Below are 26,521 nucleotides of genomic sequence, written 5' to 3' on the forward strand. Positions count from 1 at the left end.
TCGCTGATGCCCCGATGACTTGTCATTATAGCTTTATTCTTGTCATGAAGGAAAAGAGTCCCTTCATATCAACATATCTTCTTCCGTTTTTGTTAAGATGTTTATCTACAACGTTCATGAGTTCTAAAAATAATTTTTGATTTGCAAGAGACAAAGGACGAATCTCGTCTGCAATGATTTAGCATGATCACACTGCAGATACAACTTACCAAAGCGTTGAGAACCACGAACACTGTCCAAAATCCTTTCAGAATCAAAGAGACTTCGATAATACAACAATTGATTATAGAGCTTGACATCGGGATACTACTTTTCATCAGGATTGTCCACTTCGTATCAATTAGTTGCTCACCTCCAATCTCATTATCCCTCTACATCCTTCCTTCATGAAGCCTAGACACCGTTTTCCATAGACGCACATAGTTCGTGTTCTATTTCCGCATCCTTCGCCATCGCATACAAGCCAGCCAAGATAGTACTTGCATATGTGTGAGCGTATTTGATATTCAAGTTGAAGCTGAAGAGACGCCGCGCAAACAGGAGTTTGACATGAGTTGCAACAAATACCGTTTGAGCGGACATTTGACTGATAAACATTATGTGAATTTGGACGTTCTACGGCTTGAGCGGCAATACTTACTTGTTCTGAAATTTCACAATTCAATCCAACAAATGAACTAATCTCGCCACACTCTGGACATCTCAGCTCGAATAGATCGGCATCTCTGAACCTTTCCTTGTCGGTTATCTGAGAGTGAAAGGTGAAAAACTCTTTTTCCTGCGCCTCAACAGTGCCTGCCGATGTGTAACGTGATGGGTCAAGACCTACAAACACTCGTTTAGTGACACTTGATGATAGTACCATCACAAAACCCACCGAGACACTCTGCTAACCGCGCTCGCTCGGTACCTTCAATAGTTTCACATAATCTCAATACTGGCTGTAAGATTTGTTGATCCAGGTAAAACTCATAATCTGTTGTGATCAGCAACGACGCCTTGTATTTGTGATGTGCTTATTGACTCACCAATTCGCAACTCTGACCCCTGTCTTCTCAACTCATCAGGATGATGTGCTCTTTCCCCCGACGCTGTCTTTCCACCTTTACCGCTCTCATCCAGACACATAATGTAGGGGATGACATCATGTGCTCTGACAACAACGCCTCTCTGTTTCATACGAAGAGCAACAGCTACGTGAGGTAGGGCCTTTTTATCCGGATAATCTTCCGGGTTCTTACTCAATCGCTTGAACATGATATAATCTTCTACAGGAATCTCGCCATTTCGGACACATTCGCTAAGAGATATAAGCAGCTCGTGGATCTTTTCGACGACAGTTTCTGTCGCTTTTCCACTGAGAATCTCCTTCAACACAGCACTGCAATCTCGTATTGAGCATCGGTTGGCAGATGTCACCATAAGAGACATACCTAGAGACATCTTTGGAAATCTTGCTGAATTCTCTTCTCTTCATGTCAAGACCTTTGACCTCTGTAATCTTTTCTTCAGCTTCATCAATCTTGACCGCCGCATATTTTTTTTTATTGAGAAGTAAAATACGCTCGAAGACGGCATCCAAATCAATTTCGAGAAGTTTGTATCGTTCATTGACGAGCTTCTTAAAATCATTGGCAATTTTAATGGCTTCAGAGTACGACGTCACGTTAGAATTGACAAACACCGAATCGGTATCACCATATATAACCTGTCATATCGTCAGTACTCGTTGTTCGGGCTGGCTACGAGAAAGAAGATTAACATCAAGTTGAAGAGACTCGGCAAGTTCCCGAGTGTGAGTCAGAATTTCCCGGCCTTTGAAGGTTGTCAAAGCGGCGAGCGGTCTTGAAGAAAATCGGGAACCGGCAAAACCTAAACACCCGTACATCGAGTTGGCTGTGAGTTTCAGAGCTTGCTGCTTGATGTCATACTAGCACAACAATTAGTGTTGTCATTCAAATCGGAAGAAGACATACTTGAAGAAGTTTGGCAGGTGTAGCAGACTTGTCCTTCATCAAGCCTTTAACTTGTCGACGCCTATTGACAAGGGTAGCAATAATTCGAGGAAGGACACCTTGAGCAACTTCAGGAGAAGGGATATCTGGAATCTTTTCGTCTTCTTCCTCATCCTCATCCCTGACAATGGTGGTGAAATCAATGTTGTACTCTTGAATGATACTTGGGTAAAGCGAATTGAAGTCCATAACGAGGATGTACTTGTCCCACAAACCTCGCTTTGGTTCGAAGACTAGACCGCCAGTATATTTGGCTTTTCCTTTCTGTCCTTTGGCGATAACGTTTTCGCCGTCATCTTCATCGTCTTCAATAAATTTCTTGAATTTGAAGGGTTGCTTATCGGGACAGACGTATTCTAGACGATGGAATTCATGGAGTAAGATGAACTCGTTTCGAACTGCTCGACCACCATTTAAAGTCATATTCCTACGGATCTGTGAATTAGAGGTATTGCTTAGTGAGGGATATAATTTACCATGAGTTGCCAGCTAAATTTGTCAACTGTTTTGTAAGAGGCAGGATCTGTACTCGGCATGCAATCGCCATTTGGAAATACGCATCCACTTCACACAGCCTGATAAATTTAATCAATCTATCAGGTGTAGGAGCAGTATGGTCAAAGTAGCTAACAGTATCCTCGGGATCGATCTCTTCTCGCTCAATATTAAGATGAGTACCCGTCATTTCAGTCAAAGACCAAGTAGTTGAAGTAATCATGCCCTATTCAATCCCATGTTAGTTGAAATTTTTATAGAAAAAAATAAGCGAAAGTTCTAGTACCTTGGCAGCGTCACTAGATAAATCGACTACTAATCTCCCTGCTATGAGTTTCGCATTGTTTTGAGATGCCTTGACATGTGGTACAATCTTCCTCTTTCTGATTCTACCCAAACGACTCCATTGGTCACCGTTCACTTCTCTTAATCTGTGCATCATACTTTCAAAATTATTACCTATGAAGCCATGGCTGACAATGACGTCTGCATCGATGCGATGAATAGTGGCAAGCGTTGCGTTGAGGAGAGAACGCTCATTTTTCAAAAACTGGATCGACTTGTCGTTTTTAAACTGCTCTTGCAGACCTTGAGGATACTTTTCTATTGGTCGAACAAAAGTATTGATCTGAGATTTGAGCCTATCAGGTGGAGTGGGATCTTCAATACAATACCCTTCCCAAGTGCGCATTGATATGCTCAAGATCTCAGTCTTGCTCTCACGATGATTGACGATACTACGCATGGAGAGGGACATAATGGTCAAGGGAGGAGTGTCTTTAGGGGCCGTAGGATCGGTTTCAGAGAATGGATTGATGTTTTCGGGATTATGCACATTGAATTCAATTTTACACCATGACGACTACAATACAGGTTGGTATTCTTCCATAGAAATGACTCGAAGATACTGACAGCTTGTTCAGCAAGGGAAAGGCTTCCGATTTCGAGCCACGATGGACCCATAATCTTTTGTGGCACTACAAACATCTCAAAGGGAGAAGTAAACGCGCCAAAGACATGACTGAATGTTGCTCCTGATTTGACTCTGAGTTCGGGCTCTGCCTAAGTTATTAGTATGTTTACAACAAATTTGTACAAAGACAAACGATCAAATCCATAAATGACTTCCATCCAATCACCCTCTCCCTTTTCAACAGTGGGATCCTCAAAAGCATACTTTCGTTTTACAAATCGGTATTTGCAACCGTCAATACCGGTTTGAGACCGGATATGTTCAAATTCGTCCATGACATCGTCTTCTGATACGTCTAGGTCTGTTTCATGATCCCCGGCTATACAAGCTCCAATCAATATCGCAAAAAACAGTGAGACAGGAGGGATTTACAATAACGTTTTGGTCGAGGTTTAACGTAGAGTTTCCGCTCAATATTGGTCACAGCGACGCAACAACTGATATATTTGCCACTATGTCTGTCTAGAACTTTTCCAATCAGGTGGATTACACCTTTCTCTTCATGAAAGTCTATCCAAAAGAACCTCAACGACCCGTTCTCTTCAAGGACATTTTCAGGCTTTACGGATCCTATAGGGGCATTTACAGTTTCGATTTCTTCTACAGATTGAGTGGCGGTTGCAACAAGCGACTCCTGAATTGCTGACCAATGCTTTGTATCTGCTTTTGGCCTAGCACCTATCCTAGATAGAGTGGGTTTAGTGCCATTTTCAAATTCTGGTTCTTTCTTGATAACTGTTGGCTGAGGAGGTTTATGTTTGGGAATACTCTTGACAGCAGCAGTGTTGATAACCTTTCGACTGGTCACAGAAGCTTTCAGTCTAATGGTGTTGGTGGAAGATTTGAAGTTGCGTATCTTGATATCGCCATCGTCGTCGCTGTCTATTTCAGGCTTGACGCCAATATCCATCGAGTTGCCCCACTGAATACTATTGTTGTCCTGATCTACATCAGCATCTACATCCATTTTCCCGGGAACAACTGTGGCATCAGAGACCCTTGGCTTTTTTCCCACAGCAACACGTTTAATATCCCAACTAGGTGGTTCATCATCACTGTTTGCGCCATATCTTTTCCTACTAGAAGAAAAGAACGAGTCCTCAGAGCTAAGTTCTTGATATCCATCCGAGGACGGAATTGCAGGCGATGACTTGCGCTTGCGGCTGGCCGAACCGTCCTCTACAGCTGAAACGGATGAGAGAAGACTGGTCATAAAGTCGTCTTCTTGCATAGCGTTGGGCATCGGTCGGTATGTTGAAGTCGTCGATCGAGTATAGTCGGAAAAAGTCGGCTTGGCCATTGGTTTATTTTTGGTTCTCCCTGTATTCTTGAGTCCTTGAGTTTTTTCTCTTTGTCTTTTTTTTTTCCTCGCTATAACAAAACAGCAACATCGTTGGGACATAAGTTACAAGCTCGAATTTCTTTGACAGCCCTCACGTACCCAGTTTGAGCGCCTCATCCTCTCCTTCAAATGCGTCTTCGTCTTCGCTTTCTTGTTCACTCTTATCATCCCAATATTCTTCCCCGTTATCCATATATCCCGAACCATCATCGTTATCAATGAAATCATCTTTGAGGCGAGTGCCTACGATGGAGAGATATTGATCCTCTGTGACTGAGTCATAAATCTCAGAGTCTTCAGGCTGCCAGAACAAACTCAATGTTAGTGGAGTGCCGCGGGCATAGTATGTATGAGATGTATTGACTATGATGCGTGACGCACCTTCCATTGCGACAGGCGGCCACCCTTCTTACGTGCCTCTTTTAAGGCTTGCAAAGCAGCCTTTGACATTGGTATTGACTGTCTTATCTAGTTCAGAGTCACAGGTTGAGAAAAAAAGTATAACCAAGACAAATAGCGTGCGAAGAGATAGAAGAACAATGACTTTTCAATAATAAATAAAACATAAATTTGATACGACGCGTCGTTTGATGCAGAACTGAATAAAACGCGTTTCTGAAAGAAAAGAATGGAGATAGCTATAATCTCCGTTTACCTCCACTGGAATAGACTGACAGAAGAAAGTGAATTTCCGGAGTCTTCGACGATGAAAAGCAGACTTTTATAACATTTCTATTGAATCAATGCATCATATTAAACCTGTTATACAAACCTGAAGCCAATTATCTCTGTTTCTTCATGTATTCATCCGCCACTACTTCCAATCCTCAACAGCAGCAGCAACAACAACATGTACCATTAGCTATTGAAGCTACAGCTCATGATTCACAGAATGACAGGGAAGATTCTCAAACGATGGATTTGGGGGAAGGAAACGTAATAAAGCTAGATAGACTCGGGCCCATGATTATAAACAGCGACGGGGTTAGTTGACGGTCTCAGGCTGAAAAAGGAGTACAACTGATGATGCAAAAGACTTTATCTAGGATCCAAAATTGGCAAGAACTTCATCCTATCGAACAAGAAAGAACAGTCCGATTGCTTGTAAAGAAACGCAATCTTGTTCGACTGAAAACCCTCAATGAAAAAGACAAAACACAAGGAGAACGCACCGGTGCAGAGGAGTCAGGCGCTCCCAAAAATGAAGTAGACAAGAAGGAAGTGTGAATTGACTATGCTCTTCAGTGATTATCAAGTGGTCGTTGGATCAGCAAGATGTAGTTATAATTTACAAGTGTTCAAGCATATCTAAGGCACGTTTGCATAATCTATTCATTTTTGACAGCTAGCTATCAAGGCAATAAAGAGTCCATTCAATCTCCTAGTTTGATCATAATACCCACTGTACATCAAGTCATCGTTTTCTCGCCTTGAGATTTCAAAAATCAGACTTGGCCTCACTAACATGACCAAAATAAACCCATCAGCAACAACGTCATCTCAAAGTCCCAGCAGGTCCGAATTCCTGTAATCACGTCAATCAACAGGAATTTGTGAAAGAGAAAATAAAGCACCTTGGCATAACAATTTTTGCAGTAAGGCATGCCTTCCCTATCTGATACCTTGGAAGGGTCCAGACTTGTTTTGCACCTGTTGCACTTGAGACACCACCTATGCCATTTGAGACCTATGGAGAACACCTTATGGTTTGGTCAACATAGAGAAGCCATGCTAAATAGAAGCAATCTACCTGCTCAGCAGCATATACTCTCTTTTCGCAACTTCCACACAGATCATTTCCTACAACCCTCTCTCCTACTTTACTTCTCGGCCCGTCTCCTTTCTTGATCAAGCCTCTATCATCTAAAGCCCCTGTGTCTCCGGCAAAAGGCACGCTTATAGGCCGTTGTTCTCTGAAATTAGGCCTGGTGACAGGTGTATTTGGATTAGTAGGGGTAGCAGGTTCAGGTGGGGGCGGCGAGACATTCCTGGGTGGGACATAGAACTCAGTTGGAGGAGGGAGCGTTCTTGACGCATTAGCACTCCGAGAGAGCAAGGCGGGCCGATGATATATAGGCAAGTTTACCTCAGGTGGAGGTGTTGGTTTAGGCGGGCTAGATAGGATGGAAGGATGGACGTTGGCATGGCGGAGGTCTATAGAAAAAATACAAGAATCAATATGGCTGCTGTTGCAAAGTAGCGATGTAATACCTCGGGTTCCATACAACAAAATATGGCATCTTGGGCAATATGGCTATGCCAAATGAGCAACTTCTGCTTTCGGTCGCTTAAGACTTGCCTGTTGATCATGTTCAACTAAACTTCCAGAATCCAGTCTCTTACCGCAGTTCAAACATTTTAAGCAAGGTTTGTGATATATCTTGTTTACAGGTTATTAATTAGCTACGAGAACCAAGTTGTCACCACACAGCACAAACCTTTCGAGCTGGACCCATAACTTGCTCAGCATGATATGCTGTCTTGCCACATCCCTCACATTTTGGCGCGCCCCCTCCAAACATGGCAAGTTGCTCTATGCTTCCGAAGAGGAAGACGGTTGAAATGGAACCTAGAAAATAAAGCAAAAAGGTTAAAAGACGGAAAAGAAAACCGAAAAGTGAAAGCCAAACAAAAGACAATAAAAACACTCGCATCTCACAAATATTACGTTGTCAACAAAATGTATCAGCTAAGGGTCACGTGATGTGTACTTCAAACCATGTAGTGTATACAGCTTTTATGTATAAGATAAACATGAGAATACCCAGTGGCCTTTACCATAATTTACTTGAATTAGCAATAAAGAGAGAAAACAGAAGAAAGTTTCAAGAATAAGTTACATCTATTCTTTAGATAATCCTCATCCGCAATCTCTATAAATCCTCCCATTTGAATTCTGAGCTCAGGAATAAGTTGTCTGTAGATCCGTACTCTAAAAAGCGAAATAATATGAGAATGAACTACCAATATGAGATAGAAGCGACAAGGAGAAATATACTATGTGACAGGCTGAGGAATGGAATGAGACTGTTGTTCTGAAGAGTTTGGTTGATCACGGAAAAACATAGTTGTAATATACTATAATTCATTAGCTCCACTTCCTTCATAGATGAAAAACACAAATTCATACTTTTTGTCGGTATCTCGTCGTTGTTCCAACGCCCAGTGTCCCATTTCGAATAGCGCTCGCCGTCAAATGATTCAACACCACATGATTTGGTACTGCCAAGATACTACTATCATCCAATCCTGCGGGAGTAGCATGTTGGTATCCTGATTGTTGTCTATTAGAACCCTGACTATCCCATAATCTCTTGGAATCATTGTTGACAATAACCTTATCTAAAATCCGAGGTAGTGTAGGGGGTGGAGGAACATTTGGGATGTAAGGGATGGACTTTAAAAATGAGGAGAGCTCGTCTTGAGATAGACGGGCAGGGAGCTCTTCAATATATTGATAAAGGGTCAACGAAGGCGGGATTTCAGATGTCCATTGAGATTCGTCGGCTAATGGATATGAGTTAGCACATAAAGGAATAGCCTCAACTCATCACAAAGCTCACCATCCTCGTCTTTAACAGCAGGTTTCGAGTCCATAGCCCATTCAGCTTTAATCTCTTCTGCCGTCTTTGGCGCTTCCACTTCTATCCAGTTGACCAGTGTTCCATCGTCGTCTGTAGCGGTTGAAATTTGTTTGGAACACCGCCACGAGTCATCAACAATGAACTTTAGTCGATATTGACCCGGTGGTAGATGTAAAATCGTATTGAAATCATGTGTACTTGTCTTTGGTCAACAAAAGCAACTGATAGATAATAATAAAAGACAAACCTGCGATGTAATTTAATTCGATTGGACCATCCTCCATCCCATGTCCCTGCCACAGACACATTCTTACCACCTCCCGTCCACTGTACAGGAACATTTACCAGTCCAATGTTCTTAGATTGCTCTTCTTGCCCCCGTTTATCTTCAGTCCCTAATGATTGTTGCTGTTGATAACCCATTTCACTTTCTCGATGTCGTTCATCTCTCTCTAGCGTTTCTTTTCCAGGGATGGGGATAGGCATGGCTTTTGATGGTGTAGTAGGACTTTGGGTATTGTACGAATCAGGAAAATACGGATTGACCTCTGATCCTCTTCCGCTTGTAGAGCTAGCACCGTACACTGGTTCAAGCTTACTCATCGCTCCCAAAGTGTTAACACCTGCCAGAGGGCTTCCTCTTCCTCCACTTAAAGCGTCCCTCCATCGCCTGGCGCCATGAATAGCAGAGATGCTGGCTGTAGGGGTAATAGGTGGACTGGGTGAGTGCGTTGAATGCGTGGAAGCAGTGATGGATGGTGCGAGGTGGTGGGATGTGTGTGTATGGGTTGTTGGCACAGGAGCTGCAGGAGTAAGTGCAGAAGGGGTGAATGAGAGCTTGTTCAGGTCTGGCAATTCGAGCGACTTCCTTCTCCGTGGTGAGCCTAGTCCACCTGGCGGAGAAGTGGGATCTGATCTTTGAGGAGATATATGGCGGTATGGTATAGAGAGACGGAGTGAATGGTGGCGATGGGGGCTATTGTGGTGAGGCTGAAGCTGCTGTGGGTGGCGTTGGGTTGGCGAGTTTTGGTGAGATGAAGGGGTATTGCCCATGGCGGATGTGATGAAAGAATGAAAGAATTGTTGAGAAATGAAAAGTGGATAAAGAAAAGTGTATAAAGATGGAAAATAGCTCGGGATTATATTCGTTCCTCTCATCTATTTGTTTCCTCCACATTTCAATCTCTTGCATCTTTGCATCTTCTTTTATACAATGTCAACAAAGTCTCCGCAATTACATGCACATACGAAAAGTCGAACAAGCATGTCAAACCACAACCCAGTCTCGCAGCAGCAACGGCCAAAGCCAAGAATAGGGCAATACATTGTAGAGCGTACGCTGGGTACAGGCAGCTTTGGCAAAGTAAAATGTATGGTCGTAGAAACACAGCAAGGGGAAGAGAGTTACTGACAGGATGGCATAGTGGCCACCCATGCTATAACAGGGCACCAGGTCGCTCTCAAGCTGATCAACCGCTCAAAGATCACTACTCCAGATATGAATGCTCGTGTAAAGCGTGAAATTCAGTACCTCAAAGTACTTCGGCATCCCCATATAATTAAACTGTATGTAAATGACCAAGCAACTATTGAAACACATACTGTTCATGCCATCGTGGCTGGACTCTCGGTCGTTGATTCCTGGCGTGATTTATGGAAGGCATAATTTGGCAAACGGAACTTGCTGAATTGGCGCAAAGATGCAAATGATTGACAGTGTATCATAGGTACGAAGTCATCACAACACCAACAGATGTGATCATGGTCATGGAATATGCCGGCGAAGAGCTGTTCAACTACATTGTGCAAAAAGGCAAACATGGGGTATGCATCTACGCCGTTTGAGTCTTGGTGGTGGTTGTGCTGACAACTCTTGGTTCAGATGACCGAGGACGAGGCTCGTAGATTCTTTCAGCAAATGATAAGTGCAATAGAGTACTGCCACAAACATCATATCGTCCATCGAGATCTAAAACCTGAAAAGTATGTTTTCGAGATGATGAACAAGCAGATCTAATATGATTCTAGCCTCTTTCTTGATCCACGTCGAAACATCAAAATTGGTGATTTTGGCCTTTCAAATCTCATGACAGATGGAGATTTCCTCAAGACGAGTTGCGGAAGTCCAAATTATGCTGCTCCAGAGGTTATCTCAGGTAAACTCTATTCTGGGCCTGAGATTGATGTTTGGAGTGCGGGCGTTATCATGTATGTTTTGCTGTGTGGCAAACTACCCTTTGACGATGAGCATATACCTACCTTGTTCAAAAAAATTGAGAGTGAGTATTTTTCGTCATTGCGTGTTGAAGAAATGTCACTGAGACTTGACTTGCCAGACGGTGTCTTTCATATTCCCTCACACGTCTCTGATCATGCACGGCACTTGCTGAAACGTATGCTCGAGGTCGATCCTCTGAAACGAGCAACCATTGCCGAGATTCGACAAATGCCATTTTTTCAAGAGAACCTCCCTCGTTATCTACAACCCTTGCCCGAAATTGTTGAGATGGAACAATACCCCGCTCTGCCCATGGATGACATGGCAACTTTGCTTTTAATCAACGAAGGCCAAGCTGACCCAAAGAAAGTGGCGGAGGCAAAGGGACTGGTATTTACTGATGACTTGGGTGTGGTTGAGCCTGACATCGTGCAAGAGTTACTTGAGAAAATTTCAACGTACAATCCCAAGATCGTTTGGGAGGCATTGCAGCAACCGGGAGATAACCAAGTCAAAGTAGCGTACCAGTTGGTCAGAGACCACAGACGAATCCTTAAAGATTGTGAGTTTACCTGTTCAGATTTAGGGTTCTCGCTGATGTAGATCAGCCAATGCGTATGAGGATGAAGATAGTTCAGCGATGGAGGAATTTATGGCTTCTTCACCACCCGCTTGGAACGTCGATATTCACGTCAGTCTTGCCTTCTTGCTTGTCCCTCAAACTGACTTAACAGCCTCAGACTCCTCCGCAGATACAGCAGGAAGGAATCGAAGAGGAGAATCCTGATTTAGAAGATATCCCTAATGCTCATTTTGATGTGTTGGATAGCTCACTCCCTGGCTGGATGACTCGTATGTACTTTATTCCTCCTTGACACAAAGCTGACGGTTGGTCTTTTCAACAGCACCATCTACATTCCCATCACAGATCTCTACACCTACAGACATCATCCCGGGAAATAACGCTGATCCGTCGTCCGTGGGAGGCAACACAACCGAAGATGCAGCCCGTGCCCTTTTGTCCTCTAAAAATTCCTCAACCTCCCAATCGACAGCTTCCTTCTCTGCTCCCCAATCTCGTCGTGTGATCGATAAGAGTATGACCAAACCCAAGTGGCACTTTGGTATCCGATCACGTTCACCACCTATGGAAGTGATGCTCGAAATTTACAGGACCTTGAATATTCTGGGAATGCAGTGGAGAAAGAAGGATGTGCCTTTACCTGATATAGGTGGTGCCCCTCCAGGTGGGTACAGCGAGGAAGTCGAGACGGTCTTGGAAGAATGGAAAGACAAGAATCAGGAAAGACCGCAAATGGGGAAGAAAGCGCCGAACAAGAAAGACGCGATGGCACAAGAAAAAGCTGCTCAGGGATTATACCATGTTGAAACGAGGGCGAGATATGGAGACGTTATGGTGAGTCAATAACACAGTCTTGAAAAAATACAAGGAGACGTCTCATGCATCCTATCAGGTTCGCATGGACCTTCAGCTCTATCGTGTAGACGATCAACATTATCTCGTCGACTTTCGGAATCTCGGATACTACATGGTCACTGAGAAAGACATGGCAATGCCCGACGTCTCGCGCGGTCGTGAAGACGTGCAAGCGGTGACAGGCACATCTATGCCTACCTCAAGCGCCCACGGGTCGATACAAGGAAGTTTAGGCTCGCAAAGCGGCAAGGCGATGGCCTTGGGAGCCTCTATGAGTGGCAAGGGTAGCATCAATGGAAGTGGTGTGGGTGGAAAAGAAGCCATTGGAGGTGTCTCTGGACCGTTTCACTTTTTAGAGATGGCTTGCCAACTGATTGCTGAGCTTGCTTCAGGATAGATGAGAACACATACTATCAAACCTCACCTGAAGACGGCTTCAAACGGACTAGTTGAGGACACATTTTGAGAGGCTTAGACGGGATGCAAGTCGCGAGGAGAGGACGCTACCAAGACTAGACAAGGCTTTGTATTGTAGATTATGCCATGTATCGCTTTCATCAGGATCCAATATATCTTTTCTTCCAACCATTTCCTGGTCGAACTTTGTCAGGAATATACAACCAGTGAAAGCGCTTCGGCTGAGATAAATAACCGAAACGCCAACCGGTTGGATGAAAATGCCGAAACAATCACTAGGTGGAAGCAGAACTTGTGACTTTTGATTGACAAGATATATATATATATAAAAGAACAAATTTGAGAAATTCAAAAGATTGAAATCTAATCTATGATGACTATCTTGCCAACCTTTTCTGCACAACCACCCAAATCACCTCTCATCAATCCTAATCCCAATTCACTTCCCCAAGTACAGCTTCCCAAACTACCCATTCCTCCTCTGAAAGACACTTGTGAGAGGTATCTGAAAGCATTGGAGGGACTGCAAGAACCCAAGGAGCATTCCAAGACGATAGAAGTAGTGAGAGAGTTCGTGGAGGATGGAGAAGGAGAAAAATGGCAACAAAGGTTGATTGAATATTCTCAAGACAAGGCTAGTTATATCGAAGAGTTTTGGTGTAAATATCAGTGGCAGTGGGTAGAGTAGGAAGATGTTGACGGTGGTCTAGACGAGAGCTATCTGTCTCATTCGGATTCCGTCGTGTTGAGCTTGGTGGGCCGTGATTGTTTTTCGTTTGAGAAGTTAGCCGGCTAATGACTACAACTATGGATTAGAACCCATTCTTTGTGCTATCGTGAGAGTGTTCAGCTTGGTTTGATAAAAGAGTTGCGCTGACTATTTTACAGATCAGATGTAACACCGAGAACGAATCCTCAGCTCTCCCGGGCTGCAGCTTTAATCACCTCTACACTTTTCTTCATCCATGATCTGCGAAATGGCCTTTTGCAGCCTGATTCTATTCGAGGCAATCCACTGGATATGAGCCAATATAAAAGGTTATTTGCGACATGCCGTGTCCCTACGGACGTAAGTGGTATCGCATGGCTGGGGTCTTTGCAGACTGACGGACGGGAAAACAGACTGGCTGTAGGATGGAAGTACATGGCGATAGTAGGCATATTGTTGTAGTGAGGCGTGGTCAATTCTGTAAGTTGGTACTTACCCACAAGCAACATAAGACGGAGACTGACTGACTGGTGTCTTAAGACTGGTTTGACTGCCTCGACTCCAAGAGTAGACCTCTTCTTACAGATCGAGAAATTCTTCATAACCTCAACGCCATTGTAGTGGACGCTGACAAGATTCCCATTGACGAAGTGAGTGTTGTTGATCTTCTACATCTATCCCTCAAGCAAAGCTCAAGCGTCAATACCACAGATTGCTCGAAGCTCTGTGGGAATTCTGACTACCGAGTCCCGCAAGATTTGGTCTGGCCTTCGAACCAGCCTTATCCAGTCCAACAAACTCAACAAGTCTTGCCTTGAAGTAGTTGAATCTGCTCTATTTGTGATCTGTCTAGACGATGCAGCTCCAGAAGATTTGGCAGAGCTGTGTGGTAATTTTTTATGCGGGGGATACAAGCTTGAAAGCGGTATACAGGTTGGCACTTGTACCAACCGGTGGTATGACAAGGCAAGTCTCTTTTAACGCCTTGGAAACGCATGTTGATATGGGTGTAGTTGCAAATTATCGTTTGCTCCAACGGAGAAGCAGGCATCAACTTTGAACATACTGGCGTAGATGGCCATACAGTCCTCCGTTACGCTGCAGACGTTTATACAGAACTTGTCCTTCTCTTTGCCAAAACGATAAACCCTTCTACACCATCTCTCTTTCAAGCAAAACTTTCCCCGTTTGCGAGATCCACCAAAGGTCCACCCCCCACACCTGAAGATGAAATTGACACAACGCCAAAGAAACTTGAATGGAAACTGGCGCCTGACTTGAGAGCAGGTATCAAGTTTGCTGAGACTCGAATCAGCGATTTGATCTGTCAAAACGACAGTCAAGCTCTCGAGTTCAAGGGCTATGGCAGTGCTTTTATCAAGAGACAAGGATTCAGTCCAGACGCTTTTGTGCAAATGGCTTTTCAAGCTGCCTATTATGGACTCTACGGTGAGTGACTCGGACAAGGTAGAACAAGCAAACTCAATGCCTTGATAGGTCGGGTAGAAAGCACTTATGAGCCTGCCATGACCAAGAGTTTCCTACACGGTCGTACTGAAGCTGTCCGTACTGTTCAACCTGAGAGTGTAGCGTTTGTCAAAACATTCTGTTCCGAGACTGCTACAGCACAAGAAAAGATCAGCGCCCTTCGCACAGCATGCAAACGCCATACTCTTCTCACCAAGGAATGCTCGCAAGGCTTGGGACAGGATCGTCACCTTTACGCTCTTCATTGCCTTGCGCAGAAACAAGTCATGGCTTATGAGGCTAAACATCCTAGTTCTTCACCCAAAATTGCTTTCAGACATGCAAGTTCGGCATCTGCAAACAATGGAGAGGCCGACAGCAGCGCTTGTAAACCCAATTCTTCTGCCATAGATTTTGATCGGCCTACCATTCCAGAGATATTCACTGATCCTGGATATAACTTGTTGGGCACAAGTGTGTTGAGTACCTCTAATTGCGGTAATCCTGCATTGAGATTGTTTGGATTTGGTCCAATCACACCAGAGGGATATGGGATTGGTATGTCCATTTGTTTCTTCTTGCTGAGGCATCTATCCTGATCAGTCAACAGGATATATCATCAAGGATGAAGGTATTTCAGTTTGTATGTCTTCAAAGCACCTCCAGACCCGACGGTTGTTGCACACCTTGCAAGCATATCTTTTTGAAGTTCAGCGAATGCTTATTCAACAATGGAAAGAAGCCAACGAAAGGCCTGATACCTCTTTCATGGACCATTTCGGCATTTTGCGAGATTCGAGGACAGGCAAACCCATCAATATGGTGGATGTCGAAGAGGAAGGAAAAGAAGAGGGTGAAGAAGGATTGGGTGGTTTTGGTTTCTTTGATGTTGGCATTCAAAACCAAATGCCTCAGTCGAAGAGAAGGCGAGCGTTGGTCGGCAAGACATTGACTATTGCAGAGTACTAGAAATGAAGTTGGGAACGGATGTTGAACATTTGTACCAATATTTTGTACCAATATTAACAGTATATACTATAGCGATGCATGATGCTGTTGATATCAGAGTGAAGATGGGGCGTGAGCATGCCGAAGTACAAGCAATATTCATCATATGTTTGGTTTAGGACTTGGCCCACACAGGGCAAACTTTCAAATCTTTGAAGCATTTAAGCATGACAACTAGGGGGTGGAGCAGTTTTTTTAATGAATATTGTGCTATGAAAGCACAAAACACAAGTCTGCTTCTAAATTTGAGGGCAGAAATCTTCTCATCCAGCTCTGCTCATAACATTTGAACGTTTTGATTATCTAGGGATGCTTTTGTAGGACATGACTTGAGTAATTGATGGATTTGAATTCCACGAATCTAAACTGGAAGTGGTGGTTGTCGATAACGTCTACTGCTCACGAAAAATGCGCTCATCTGGCCTAGAATGTTGTATCTTGTCGAACTGATTTTCCCCGAGTCACAATCGTCTCTTGATCGACTGTTGATACAAATTCTCCCATTGTGGAGGCATTGTTCAGTCCACTCTGTAATAACGGACCACTATTCATTTGAACAAGAGATCTATATCCCTGGTTTCCGGATGTAGCATCAAGGATATGCAGAATCACTCAGAAAACCTACCTTGTCTTATTGATTTGGGGAACAAGAGACTGATCGGCTTCTTTGTTTCATAAGATAGTAGGTTAGTGGTGAATGTCAAAAAAGGAATAGACATTCATCAAAAGTTTGTTCAAGCCACGATGGGCTTGACAAAACCTCTCAAATTCACTTTAAAGGCAGAAATGAGTTTTTGTTGAATGGCATATATGAAACCTATGTCTTGCAAGGCCAGAGTGCAGTCTTAATGTATCCCTCCTTACGTTTCCCTGTTGCACTATTTAACTCTTTCAGCGACGTGTTTTCCAACCAATACCAGCAACCTCAAATGTCAAGCCGTTGTGATAATAATTACATGCGTCAGATTACACTTGACCAAGCCCACCTGGCGTGATCTTGATCGCTGTACTGCAAAAATCTTTTGTTGGGTTGTTCAATGTCGCAATCTTGAGCTTCCCTAGTCGTTTTCTGATCTTTTCCGAAGGACCAGCGAGCGCTGCTTCGGCTTGTATCAGAACATCTTTGCTAGGCTCCAAGCTAATACCTGAGGCAAAGCTGCCACTAGAATCCAAGAGGCTTTCATCAACCCCATCACGACCAGGAGTAGATACCCCCATAAACATTATGCGTCGAGACAACTCATCAATGGTTTGTTGACGTCCACGTATAATGGTGTCTATTCCGCGGACTTGACGTTGGATTCTTTCTATTGGCGATAAACTATTACGATTACGTTATCAACCAAAGTCTGAGCTGTTAATGGTTCTAACGCTCACGAGGATTTCTGGTAATGCGCTACCCTCTCAGATCTACGCCTCACTTCATTAATTAGAGATTCTAACACCTCAAGCTTCTCCTCAGTTTCCTGCAGCGTACATAATACGCAATAAGCTCAAGTGATTTCAATACTCTACTACAGCGCCACTCACCTGAATGTTTTTGCGTAACTTGGCTTGTGATACCACTTGCTCGGCACTGAGATCAACTTGTTGTAAGAAATCAACAGCAGCAGAGTCTGTTTTGGATCTGATTAGTTTCTCTATTTGACTTATTTTCAGGTCCACTAGGCTCATTGTCAGCGAGACTGGAGATAGAGATTGAACAGACAGACTTTTCAACATCTTAGTTTTCAAATCCGCCAACTTGTGTTCAGCCATGAGATCTGTTTCCCGCTGCTTTGACAATTTCATGTGTAGCTCATCGATTGAGGCTAGAATTTCTGAAAGCTGAGAGGAGGGAAAAGTGCCTTTTTTGTCGACCAGACCCGCAAAAATGTTCACCCTCGCGGGCAGTTGAAAAGAGTCTGCAGCGGCATACTCGACATGACTTGAAACGGGTTGTTGAACAGGATCTGGGATCGCATCTTGATCATCGCCATGAGATTCGGACTGGTAAGATTGTTGTTCACCATTAAAACTATCCTCAAAATCTTCTTCGTCCTCCAGGTTATCCTCTTCTTCATCATGGACATAACTTTCTTCATCTTCGATATAATCCTCCTCTTGGTCTTCATTTTGTGTCCACTCTTCTTCTTCATCCTTTTCAAAAGAGTTCTGTTCTACAGAAGATACTGATGAATTATCACCAAGAATTGAGATAGGAGATTTTTGGTCTCCTGTCCGGGCAGTTGCCATTATGTCTGCTGAGGACAACGATTTGTTTGCAAAAGGGGAAGCGGCTGGGGAGAGTGCAGCCATCGGTTTAGGAGAAGTCAGTTTGGATTCAAATGGCGAAGTGTTGAAAGCCGAAGAAGACCCGAAGGCCGATGCTTCGATTGGTTTAGATCCAAATACCGGAGGCTTATCTTTTTCTTCAACTTTCTTGCCAAATATAGAGGCACCTCCACCTGAGTATGAGCCAAAGCCTTTGAAAACGGTTTCGCTCTTGTTAGCTGATGTTTGTGGCTCCCCATCGCCTCTTTCGGGTGTTGCAGTAACAGCTGTTCTGGACGTAAACCCAAAAGGAGATGCAGTGTTTCCAAACGCTGTGACTGATGGAGGAGTCTCTGAGGAACGCATAGATGTAGAAGAAGTGACTCTTTGATTGAACGCAGACGCTCCAAATTCTACAGGCTTATTGGTAAGCCCAAATGATGATTGACCGAACGCAGGTGTGGCAAGCTTTGGTTCTGAAGAGAACTCTCCAGAAGTAAACGCAGATTTTGGGAATGCATTAGCTTGTCCCAAAGACTCGGGTGTTGAAGAGCCGTTAAAAGTTAATTCTTTGAATGTATCCACATCCTTTGCGCTAGTCGATGGGTTAAACATTGCAGAATTCGATGGGCCTTTCACTTCCTCATCATGCTTTTGCCTTTCTTCCTCCCTCTTTTCCGTCTCCCTCTCTTCCTCCTTATCCAAAGAGGCATCAGGGATTTTGTCATCTTTATTCTCCTTCCTCTCCTTACCCTCTTTGTCCTGCTTATCCGACTTGTCCTGATTTTCCTCTTTCTCCACATTCTTCGCTTCTTCTTTTATTTTACTTTCTTTCGCATTTGCAATCAGCTCCTGGTCCTCACTGGAATGTCCAGATGGTTCATGAATAGAAGTCTGTTCAGCAAGCTTTTCATCGCTCAACAAGGCATCTGTTAGTATATCAAGAGAAGACAAGGGTGGTTTGTCTATAGATGGAGTTATTGGAGAAATTGCAGAAGCAGGAGAGGTCTCTTCGTTCCCAGATATTGAAAAATCAAATTGTGATGGGCCAAAAGATGCAGATGACCCGAAGGCCAATGAATTTTCTTCCTTCTCGGGATCCGCAATAGGAGACGAGGTATTTGCACCAGAGGACGCACCGAATCCCTTGAATGCCGGTCCGCTCTTGTTTGTGAAAGCTGGAGAACTTTTATTCCCACCTTCGGTGCTTGCAAAAATAGCTGGCTTCGCGCTATAACCAACAACCGATGCAGTCCCTTCAAATGCCCCGGTTGATAAGGTTTCCTCTGGGGGGTCGGTAGATGTAGAAAAGGAAGCATTACGATCGAAGGCGGAATCCCCAGACTGAACAGGTTTGGAGTTGAACCCAAATGACGACTGGCCAAAAGCAGATCCTGAGGGCCGAGTAACAGATCCAAACGCAGATCCAAAAGCAGGTCTGGCTGCAGAACCAAATGATGATGGACCAAAAGCGGAGCCTGAGCCCGAAGAGACGTTAGTTTTCCCCGAAAAAGATCCAAAAGCAGGAGTGTTAGATGCCGCAGGCTTCGTAAGATTCGTATTGGTCAAGCTGTTAGACGAATCGGACGTCGCAGGATCCATTGACTTTGGGCGGAAAGCAGAGCCTCCAAAAGTGGCAGATTTGACCGCAGACGACCCGAAAGATGACTGGCCAAAAGCAAAGCCAGATGGTTGCGATACATTGTGCTGTCCCGACATGGAAACTTGTCCGAATGCTGAATGACTGCCAGCTATACTAGTTTTTGAAGGATCGGCAAACCCTGGGCTGCTAAAAGCTCCAGGCTTGGTTGATCCAAAAGATTTTACCCCAAAAGCTGTTGAGCCAGATGCAGAACCAAAGGCCGTAGGTCCATTAGCAGAGCCGAAAGCTGAGGTTTTTGGGGCTGCATGGGTAGTTACAGAAGCAGGGAATGAAGCGCGGGTATTCTTAGCTTCATCAAGAACAGGCTTTTCTGATTTGTCGACCAGTGCAGCTATCATTCCGGGATAAGGCCCAGCGTCGGGGTTGCGAACATCATAAGATATAATAGTACCATTTTGACTGTAAGTCAAGAGTCTCGGTACAGGTAGAAGATCGGGAAGAGTGCCATCTGTGCTCTGTGGCACAGGATCCTTGCTTGTGAAATCGAAACCGAAACCAATAGGTGATGTATTATGACGACCAAGTTTGGCATCTGCGCTTGGTAAAGTACCCCTGTCTGGACCGTCGAGGAAAAGAACCTCCCATGATGGCGTGTCATTTTTCAAAGAGGGACAACCATTCATCACTGCAATATCGGAAGTCGCTCCCGATACAAGAAACGCCAGATGTTTGCTCTCTGTCCCCCAAGCACTCAATCCAGCATAATGTCGGAATTCCTCCGATCTTCCAGGATAGCCCATGCCGTTCAGTGGATCAAAAAATTTGACAAAAGTGTAATCTTCCCCTCGACGGTGAATGACGTATTGTTCAATAGGATCTGAATCTGTGTTCTCACGGTTTTGAACGTAAGTCACGAGGAAAAGGTCGTTTTCCAACCATTGAACAAAAGACGGATGAGCATCAAGATCTGGAGGTGATGGGATTTCTGTTTTGGGGACGCCTTCCGGAGTATATTGCTGAAGTTGACCATTGGGTTTACCCAAAACAATTTGTTTTCCTCTTACTGACCAGCTTGCTGAGATTTTTGTGTAGTGTCAGGCTGGCTCACCAAACCAACAATCAACATGAAATCAAGCTTACCGCATGTAAAAGGGCCTTCAATAGACGACAAAAATATGCCTTTGATGATATCTGCCATGATTACTCTTTCATCTGCAACTAACGCCACCAATCCTCCAGTCTGGCTTGTAGCAGGATTCGGAAGGACATCGAGAATCCGGTTGGGAATATCGGAAGTAAATGAATGAAGAGGTGGTGTCTATGTCTCATCAATGTTGACTCTGGCTCCGTTAACTCAAGCTCACATCTCCCATTACCACATCTTGAAATTTCCAGACAAACACACCAGAGCTATGAGCTGTGGCGACAATCAAATACTCCTCATTCATGGCAAGCCTATAAATTGTAAGTCGAGCAACAACATATTTTACCACTTGCCTGATCCACACTGGCCTTGCCGGCAAACCAATTCTTCGCAACGGGGTGGCTTCAGGTAAGGTTTTTCCTCCGGCAGGAGCTTCATTTATCAAATCATGAATATCTTTGAGCCTATATATCCGTACATCTGAGACATGTCAGATCCAGAACATACATCCATATGAAGATATCATACCATCGTTGCTCCCCACGACCAGTAAACCCCTCTGGTTAGCCACAGCCATCAAATTGCATTCGTTTGGCAGATCCTCAAGATCAATCTTTTCAGAGACGCAAACGTCCACGCCATCATTTCTCTTCTTAAGTTTTAGCCACTAGGTAGGGTCAGTGAGCCATCTGTTTGATTCCTTGATGATTTATAGTTGAGCAATGTACCAGGGCATCCACCTCATCTCCTTCAATACTTCGAGTACTAGGTCCAGCATCTGGGTTGTTGTCCATGGCGAGCACACTGAATGGGTTGCTTCTAGACATTTCTTGAGCAGTCTTGTCTGCTTCTAGTGAATTCAAGATGAAATGTTGATTGAAGATAGAATTTGAACAAATGTAAAATAACTTGCCTTTGATTTTTGATGAATATAAAAAAAAACAATGCTAGTATTGGGGGACTTTTAACATTAATTGCAACTATTTATATTTAATTATTATTATTTTTTGATTTAAAACAATGTCGGCTTACATTCCTATTCATGCTCGTGGGCCATACAGATCTTCTCTATCAAAGGCTTCACAGGAATACCAGTCGCTATCGCCTCGCTACGCCAGTCCAGATACAGACCCCGACATCCCATACCACCGCTTGAACCAGGCTGCCATGTCGTCACAAAATGATAAAGACGCTCATGGCGGACAACATAAAGAGCCATACGCTGCTATTCCAGGCCATCAGCCTAGGCAGTGGGCAGAGGATGACCTAGAAAGCGGTGGACCACGTCGAAAGAGGGCAAGAGTGTCGTCTGATCAATCAGAAGCAGAGTCACGCAGAGCATATAATGGTCATGAACCCGTTTCAAGCCAGCATATTCATCCAAATCATTCACTGTCACTTACAGGCTCAGCTTTTAACATATCGCCCAGAAATCCATTTACTTCAGTGGTGGGAGAGTTCATCATGAACTCCACTGTTGGCTTGGAAAATGTCGAAGTATGTAAAGCTGTATCTACGTTGCAGTGATAGCTCATGTAGAAAACGCAGATCGAAGTCAAGATAGGACAACTTATTGCCCTCACTGAAAGCGGTCAGCCGCCAAGGCGAATCCACATGCCATCCCTGAGCGAAATGAGTGCGTTTTGGGGATCTCTTGTCTTGGTTTACAAGTGCTGAATGAAAAATAAATAAATAGTATTGCCTCATGATTTTCCAGTTGGACCTTTTGTTGCTACCCTAGAGAGATCGCATCATAAATCTCTCAATGATCTTCTCAATCGTGCAACTGAATCCCAAATGAAGCTTTCATCCAACGCTGGCCGCCTGGAATTTTCTCGCCATAGGCTAACAGATTCTTTTTATGACACTGGCGGGCATGGAGGAAAGGTCAGAGTCTCTCGGAATACAAAGACGGGTGAAGTTGTGGCATGTATTCGCAAAAAAAGAATAGCAGATATGAATGTGTTTTGTCCAGGTATGCCTTACGATCTGAGAATTAGTGTCAGTGTTGAAGAGCCCTGTATGTCTTTTCCTGTTTAACGCATGACGGTGAATTTGATAACACATTAGGCAATATACCATCAAGTTCTCCCAAAGGTACACGTATCAAAGACAGAGCTTCATATCGTCATCAAATCTGTCAAGTCGATCTTACCTCTGTGTATATGCCTGTATGTTTTTGTTTGTACAATTAATATTTTAACATGAGACTGAGCTTTTGGCTGCAGAGCGCGAAAGATCCCACAAAGCAAGATCTTACATGTGAGATTGAAATAGAAGTTTTGGATGTCCCAGCTCTCTTAGCAGAGGGTAGAGCTGAAAGTGATCGGTTTGACGAAATTTTGCAAAACTTACTCGATACCGCTCGGATGCTCATAAAAAATGTATAATACTATCATGACTTCTTGAAAGATGCGCTATACATTGAAGAAACATCTTATGACGTATTACTATACTTGATGTCACAGCACCCCATCTAGAACCACCTCATTCTCAACATTTTTGTCCTTACCGCCGGTCTAGCCAAGGAAATTCCCACACTCAAAGCCCCCAATGTGAGTAATAATTGGGCTTTGTTAAAATTGTCGGAAAGTATATCAAAACTACCTGAAGGAGCAAGACCCCGGGTGAGGAATAGATCCTGACCACAAGCAAAAAGAAGGGAAGTTGATTCCAACAAAGATGAGGATGTGTAAAGATTTGTCACGCCCTGAAGCTCGTATTCGTGAGATATCACTCTTGTGGGATCAAAAGGCAAAAGAGGATCGTAAGGGATCAGCATTTCCTCTCTGTCCCTAGAGGATGGTTTGCCAACAGGCCTTCGTGGATCCAACAGTCGACGAGGTAAGGAGAAGATCTGGTTCCTGCTGTTGACCACTATAACAAGAGTTCTAAGCTGACCAATGAGTAAGAGATTGCAGAGCACCTACCGACAAGCTCCTTGGTAGTTATTCCAGCTTTGGAAGTAGTGAACCCGATGGTTTGAACGTCTGTTGGAAGTATAAATGTTTGAGCAAAAGTTTTGACTCTTTGTTTTTGGAAGCTTGTCATTGATGGCCTTTCGGGTTGTTAGCTGACAAAAAAGAGACCAATTTAAGGCTAGAAACTCACGTCACACCTTTTCTCTCCCCAGTATCTTCGTATATCTCCACACTACCCAACCTCCATCTTTCACCATCCAGCCAAGTATACACTAGCCAGTTTTCCACCATACCCACCTTGATTAACTGTCCATCTCCAAGTCCTTCGATGATTGTAGACCAGATGATTGACCCAGAGACTGTGTCTAATACGTAAATCCGACCTTGGCCAGGAACGATATGGTCGATGAGTGAAAGATGAGGCTCGGGGGCTGTAAAGGTGCTAATGATGAGCAGGTGGGGGTTGATATATTTGTAAAGTGTAGATTTGTCGCCAAGCACACGACCAAAACTTGCAATGGCATCAAGCTTGACAGGTTGAACATCCAAGACGGTTTCCTTTTCATGAAAGGGAAGAGACCAGAGAAGATTAGCGGAAAAAGTCTTGCCGTTTCCTGCCATTGGTGACAGCGTGAAGCCCTGGAACGTTATACTATCAATGGTTGAGGAAGGTGCTGCGAAGAAAATTTTGTCAGAGTTCTCTGTGAGCTCTTTAGTCACTTTTCTACAGCTGGGCCAAATGTGCGCCTGGTTCTGATCATCTACAACTGCTACCACTTGTGTTTTGCTATCACAATTTCGATAAGGTAAGAGGAATGCGTCTTTAACTCTCCCTTCAAAGAGAGTCGTTCCAAGAGGAAGACCGGTTCGTCTGCTAATGTCGCCGATAACCTTGCCGGTATAGGCTTCAACGTGCCAAGCCAACGTCTCAACCTTCTCCCCAACCGACTTTACACCCACTATAGCAAGCCTTGGCCCTTCTGTCTCGCTACCTTTGACTGTCCAGATACCTTCTAAGCTAATTTCTGGACGTCCCTTGTTCAACAAGCCAAGATTTCTTGTCCAGATAATCCTACCGTTAACTGAATCCAATGCGTAGAGTTTTCCTTTTCCCGTAGAGAGGATAAGCAGCTTTTGAAAACCAAATTGATCGCGGTGAAGATGAGTTGAGTTGAGAGGTTTCATTAGAAGTGTTGATGTGTAAGAAGCGGTAGTGAAGCGTTTGATGAAACGATACAAATATGCTGGGAAATCTTTGAGCTCAGTAATATGTCTAGTCACCCTTCCAAAAAAGCTCTCTTCCACCAGTATGTCTCTAACCTCCTCCACGTCGGGCTCGCCAAGCTCCACAAACTGCACACCAACAATGTCTGCCAATCCCTCTTCTCTTGTCCAAATTGAAGTGTTGTGAGTCATATGTTGGACTGCAGATGAGGAGGTAAACAGTATGAGAGTGGGAAGGTGTTTATTGTCTAGAGATGGAGATACAGCAGCCTACACAATTGTATTAATAATAGAGATAAGAACGATTGAAGAGGCCTACATGAATAAGGACGCCATGGGATAGATCATCGTAGGCGAATGTGAAACCAGACGTTATCACATCATCTGAAGCAGAGTTTGGAATGTCAATTGTTTGGGCAACTCCAACCTAACCAGCTGTCAGCTTTACTGCCCTTCACGTTTGCACCCTGTACATACGCCCATAACAAATGACCAGTACACCCGATTGACGATTACGCCCTTATCTATTGCCACGCCTGAATAGATCGATTCAGATCTGTCGGGCGAGTCTTTTGAAAGCTCGAATTCTTCCACTTTTCTTCCACGTTTTACATCTAAAACTTCCACACCTCCATCCTCTCTCTTCCCCAGTACGATTCCCTTGTGCCTCAGGCCGACATCTAAGATCTCGGAATAAAGCTTTCCTCGATCAGGCAAAAGGTCCTTGACCTTCCCCAGCTGCCCATTCTCCTTTATAAGAACAGTCCGAATACGACCATGCTCTATCCATACCGCAGAAGCGCTTCCGCGCTCTGAAGAGCTTGCAAGTAATGCCTGCTCGGGAACTTGAATAAGAGATGGGATTTGACCAAAGTCAGCTTTGAGAATAGGCTTGTCCAGGGATATGGTAGAGGTGAGAAGGCTTTGGACTGCGAAACTATAATGTAGAGCAAGGAGGTGGATAGACGATCCAGATGGCATGATTTGTTTGAATACCATGTTGGATGCTGCAGCGGGCAATTCCAAACTCCAAACAACAGAGCCATCATCATGCCTCAGTCTCGTAACGCGTTTTCCGTCACAGAGAACTACCCAGCTAGCAGGTTCGCTGCCTTGAGCAGGCAAATAGGCGGCATCTGTACCAAGATGATAGGGAGTAGTAAGTTTAGCCTCTTGATAGTCGAGCAAGGAACCTTCCCAAAGGACATAGCCGGTAGATAAAGACAAAAGACGGGCATTTGATGCGCCTGGTCCGGAAAGCAAGAAAACAGCTAAGCTATGAGTCAGAATCTCATCTCATGAATCTTTGCTGCCAACCTACAATCGTTTTGAACGTGGAATGACACCACGGGGTCAACCGCTTCCAGCTTCTGTCTCCAAACTATATTGAGTTAGATACCTCTCATAATACCATAAACAACCCACCGAGCTCCCCCGTATCGGCATTCAAAACCGCCAATATGTTTTTCTTTGTAATTTGTACCAATCGTCTTCTACCACTATCTTCTACAAAGAGAGGTGGTGTCGGCTCCAATATGGGTTCACCCACAAGAGGCTTGTGCCAGTCAACAATGCCTGCAAGCTCCTTCTGCAACGCAAAGACAGCAGGAATCAGCGCTGAGAGTAACCATAATAGTATTGCAGTGGAGAAGATTTTTCCTCTTGAATGCAAGTTCATATTGCTTACATTCAAAAGTTGTAAATAATGTT

The 26,521-nt window shown here is 44.1% G+C and overlaps 9 protein-coding genes across 9 annotated transcripts; 4 read left to right on the forward strand and 5 right to left on the reverse strand.

Annotated features, from left to right (window-relative positions):
* Window positions 1-123: 123 nt before the first annotated feature.
* Window positions 124-5,275, reverse strand: L203_104042 (uncharacterized protein; the record flags this gene model as incomplete). The annotated part of the gene is made up of 15 exons (XM_066213431.1): window positions 124-306; window positions 353-586; window positions 641-825; window positions 878-976; window positions 1,029-1,381; window positions 1,434-1,708; window positions 1,763-1,930; window positions 1,977-2,442; window positions 2,492-2,736; window positions 2,797-3,372; window positions 3,423-3,568; window positions 3,617-3,802; window positions 3,856-4,854; window positions 4,925-5,126; window positions 5,207-5,275. The coding sequence occupies 15 exons, from the start codon at window positions 5,273-5,275 to the stop codon at window positions 124-126; spliced, it is 4,386 nt and encodes a 1,461-aa protein (XP_066069528.1).
* Window positions 5,276-5,623: 348 nt separating this feature from the next.
* Window positions 5,624-6,052, forward strand: L203_104043 (uncharacterized protein; the record flags this gene model as incomplete). Its single annotated transcript, XM_066213432.1, has 2 exons — window positions 5,624-5,809; window positions 5,861-6,052. The coding sequence occupies 2 exons, from the start codon at window positions 5,624-5,626 to the stop codon at window positions 6,050-6,052; spliced, it is 378 nt and encodes a 125-aa protein (XP_066069529.1).
* Window positions 6,053-6,320: 268 nt separating this feature from the next.
* On the reverse strand, window positions 6,321-7,347 carry L203_104044 (uncharacterized protein; the record flags this gene model as incomplete). The annotated part of the gene is made up of 6 exons (XM_066213433.1): window positions 6,321-6,350; window positions 6,400-6,525; window positions 6,576-6,979; window positions 7,037-7,079; window positions 7,125-7,205; window positions 7,264-7,347. The coding sequence occupies 6 exons, from the start codon at window positions 7,345-7,347 to the stop codon at window positions 6,321-6,323; spliced, it is 768 nt and encodes a 255-aa protein (XP_066069530.1).
* Window positions 7,348-7,822: 475 nt separating this feature from the next.
* On the reverse strand, window positions 7,823-9,462 carry L203_104045 (uncharacterized protein; the record flags this gene model as incomplete). Its single annotated transcript, XM_066213434.1, has 4 exons — window positions 7,823-7,903; window positions 7,956-8,332; window positions 8,389-8,606; window positions 8,657-9,462. 4 exons carry the CDS (start codon window positions 9,460-9,462, stop codon window positions 7,823-7,825), a joined length of 1,482 nt encoding a protein of 493 aa, XP_066069531.1.
* A 211-nt stretch (window positions 9,463-9,673) lies between these two features.
* Window positions 9,674-12,462, forward strand: L203_104046 (uncharacterized protein; the record flags this gene model as incomplete). Its single annotated transcript, XM_066213435.1, has 10 exons — window positions 9,674-9,779; window positions 9,834-9,975; window positions 10,137-10,233; window positions 10,292-10,392; window positions 10,438-10,688; window positions 10,746-11,189; window positions 11,236-11,318; window positions 11,368-11,479; window positions 11,533-12,044; window positions 12,103-12,462. 10 exons carry the CDS (start codon window positions 9,674-9,676, stop codon window positions 12,460-12,462), a joined length of 2,208 nt encoding a protein of 735 aa, XP_066069532.1.
* A 390-nt stretch (window positions 12,463-12,852) lies between these two features.
* Window positions 12,853-15,627, forward strand: L203_104047 (uncharacterized protein; the record flags this gene model as incomplete). Its single annotated transcript, XM_066213436.1, has 10 exons — window positions 12,853-13,141; window positions 13,193-13,236; window positions 13,299-13,318; window positions 13,371-13,551; window positions 13,605-13,671; window positions 13,732-13,841; window positions 13,903-14,157; window positions 14,205-14,640; window positions 14,689-15,216; window positions 15,269-15,627. 10 exons carry the CDS (start codon window positions 12,853-12,855, stop codon window positions 15,625-15,627), a joined length of 2,289 nt encoding a protein of 762 aa, XP_066069533.1.
* A 1,005-nt stretch (window positions 15,628-16,632) lies between these two features.
* Window positions 16,633-21,493, reverse strand: L203_104048 (uncharacterized protein; the record flags this gene model as incomplete). The annotated part of the gene is made up of 9 exons (XM_066213437.1): window positions 16,633-16,987; window positions 17,044-17,132; window positions 17,197-17,330; window positions 17,379-20,597; window positions 20,663-20,840; window positions 20,887-20,977; window positions 21,020-21,146; window positions 21,195-21,333; window positions 21,395-21,493. The coding sequence occupies 9 exons, from the start codon at window positions 21,491-21,493 to the stop codon at window positions 16,633-16,635; spliced, it is 4,431 nt and encodes a 1,476-aa protein (XP_066069534.1).
* A 193-nt stretch (window positions 21,494-21,686) lies between these two features.
* Window positions 21,687-23,056, forward strand: L203_104049 (uncharacterized protein; the record flags this gene model as incomplete). Its single annotated transcript, XM_066213438.1, has 5 exons — window positions 21,687-22,163; window positions 22,215-22,302; window positions 22,363-22,686; window positions 22,737-22,837; window positions 22,895-23,056. 5 exons carry the CDS (start codon window positions 21,687-21,689, stop codon window positions 23,054-23,056), a joined length of 1,152 nt encoding a protein of 383 aa, XP_066069535.1.
* Window positions 23,057-23,142: 86 nt separating this feature from the next.
* Window positions 23,143-26,489, reverse strand: L203_104050 (uncharacterized protein; the record flags this gene model as incomplete). Its single annotated transcript, XM_066213439.1, has 7 exons — window positions 23,143-23,543; window positions 23,597-23,724; window positions 23,778-25,081; window positions 25,131-25,238; window positions 25,289-26,082; window positions 26,133-26,192; window positions 26,237-26,489. 7 exons carry the CDS (start codon window positions 26,487-26,489, stop codon window positions 23,143-23,145), a joined length of 3,048 nt encoding a protein of 1,015 aa, XP_066069536.1.
* Between the last annotated feature and the right edge of the window lie 32 nt (window positions 26,490-26,521).

The sequence above is a fragment of the Cryptococcus depauperatus genome, chromosome 4, assembly GCF_001720195.1.
Source record: "Cryptococcus depauperatus CBS 7841 chromosome 4, complete sequence".
NCBI lineage: Eukaryota > Fungi > Basidiomycota > Tremellomycetes > Tremellales > Cryptococcaceae > Cryptococcus > Cryptococcus depauperatus.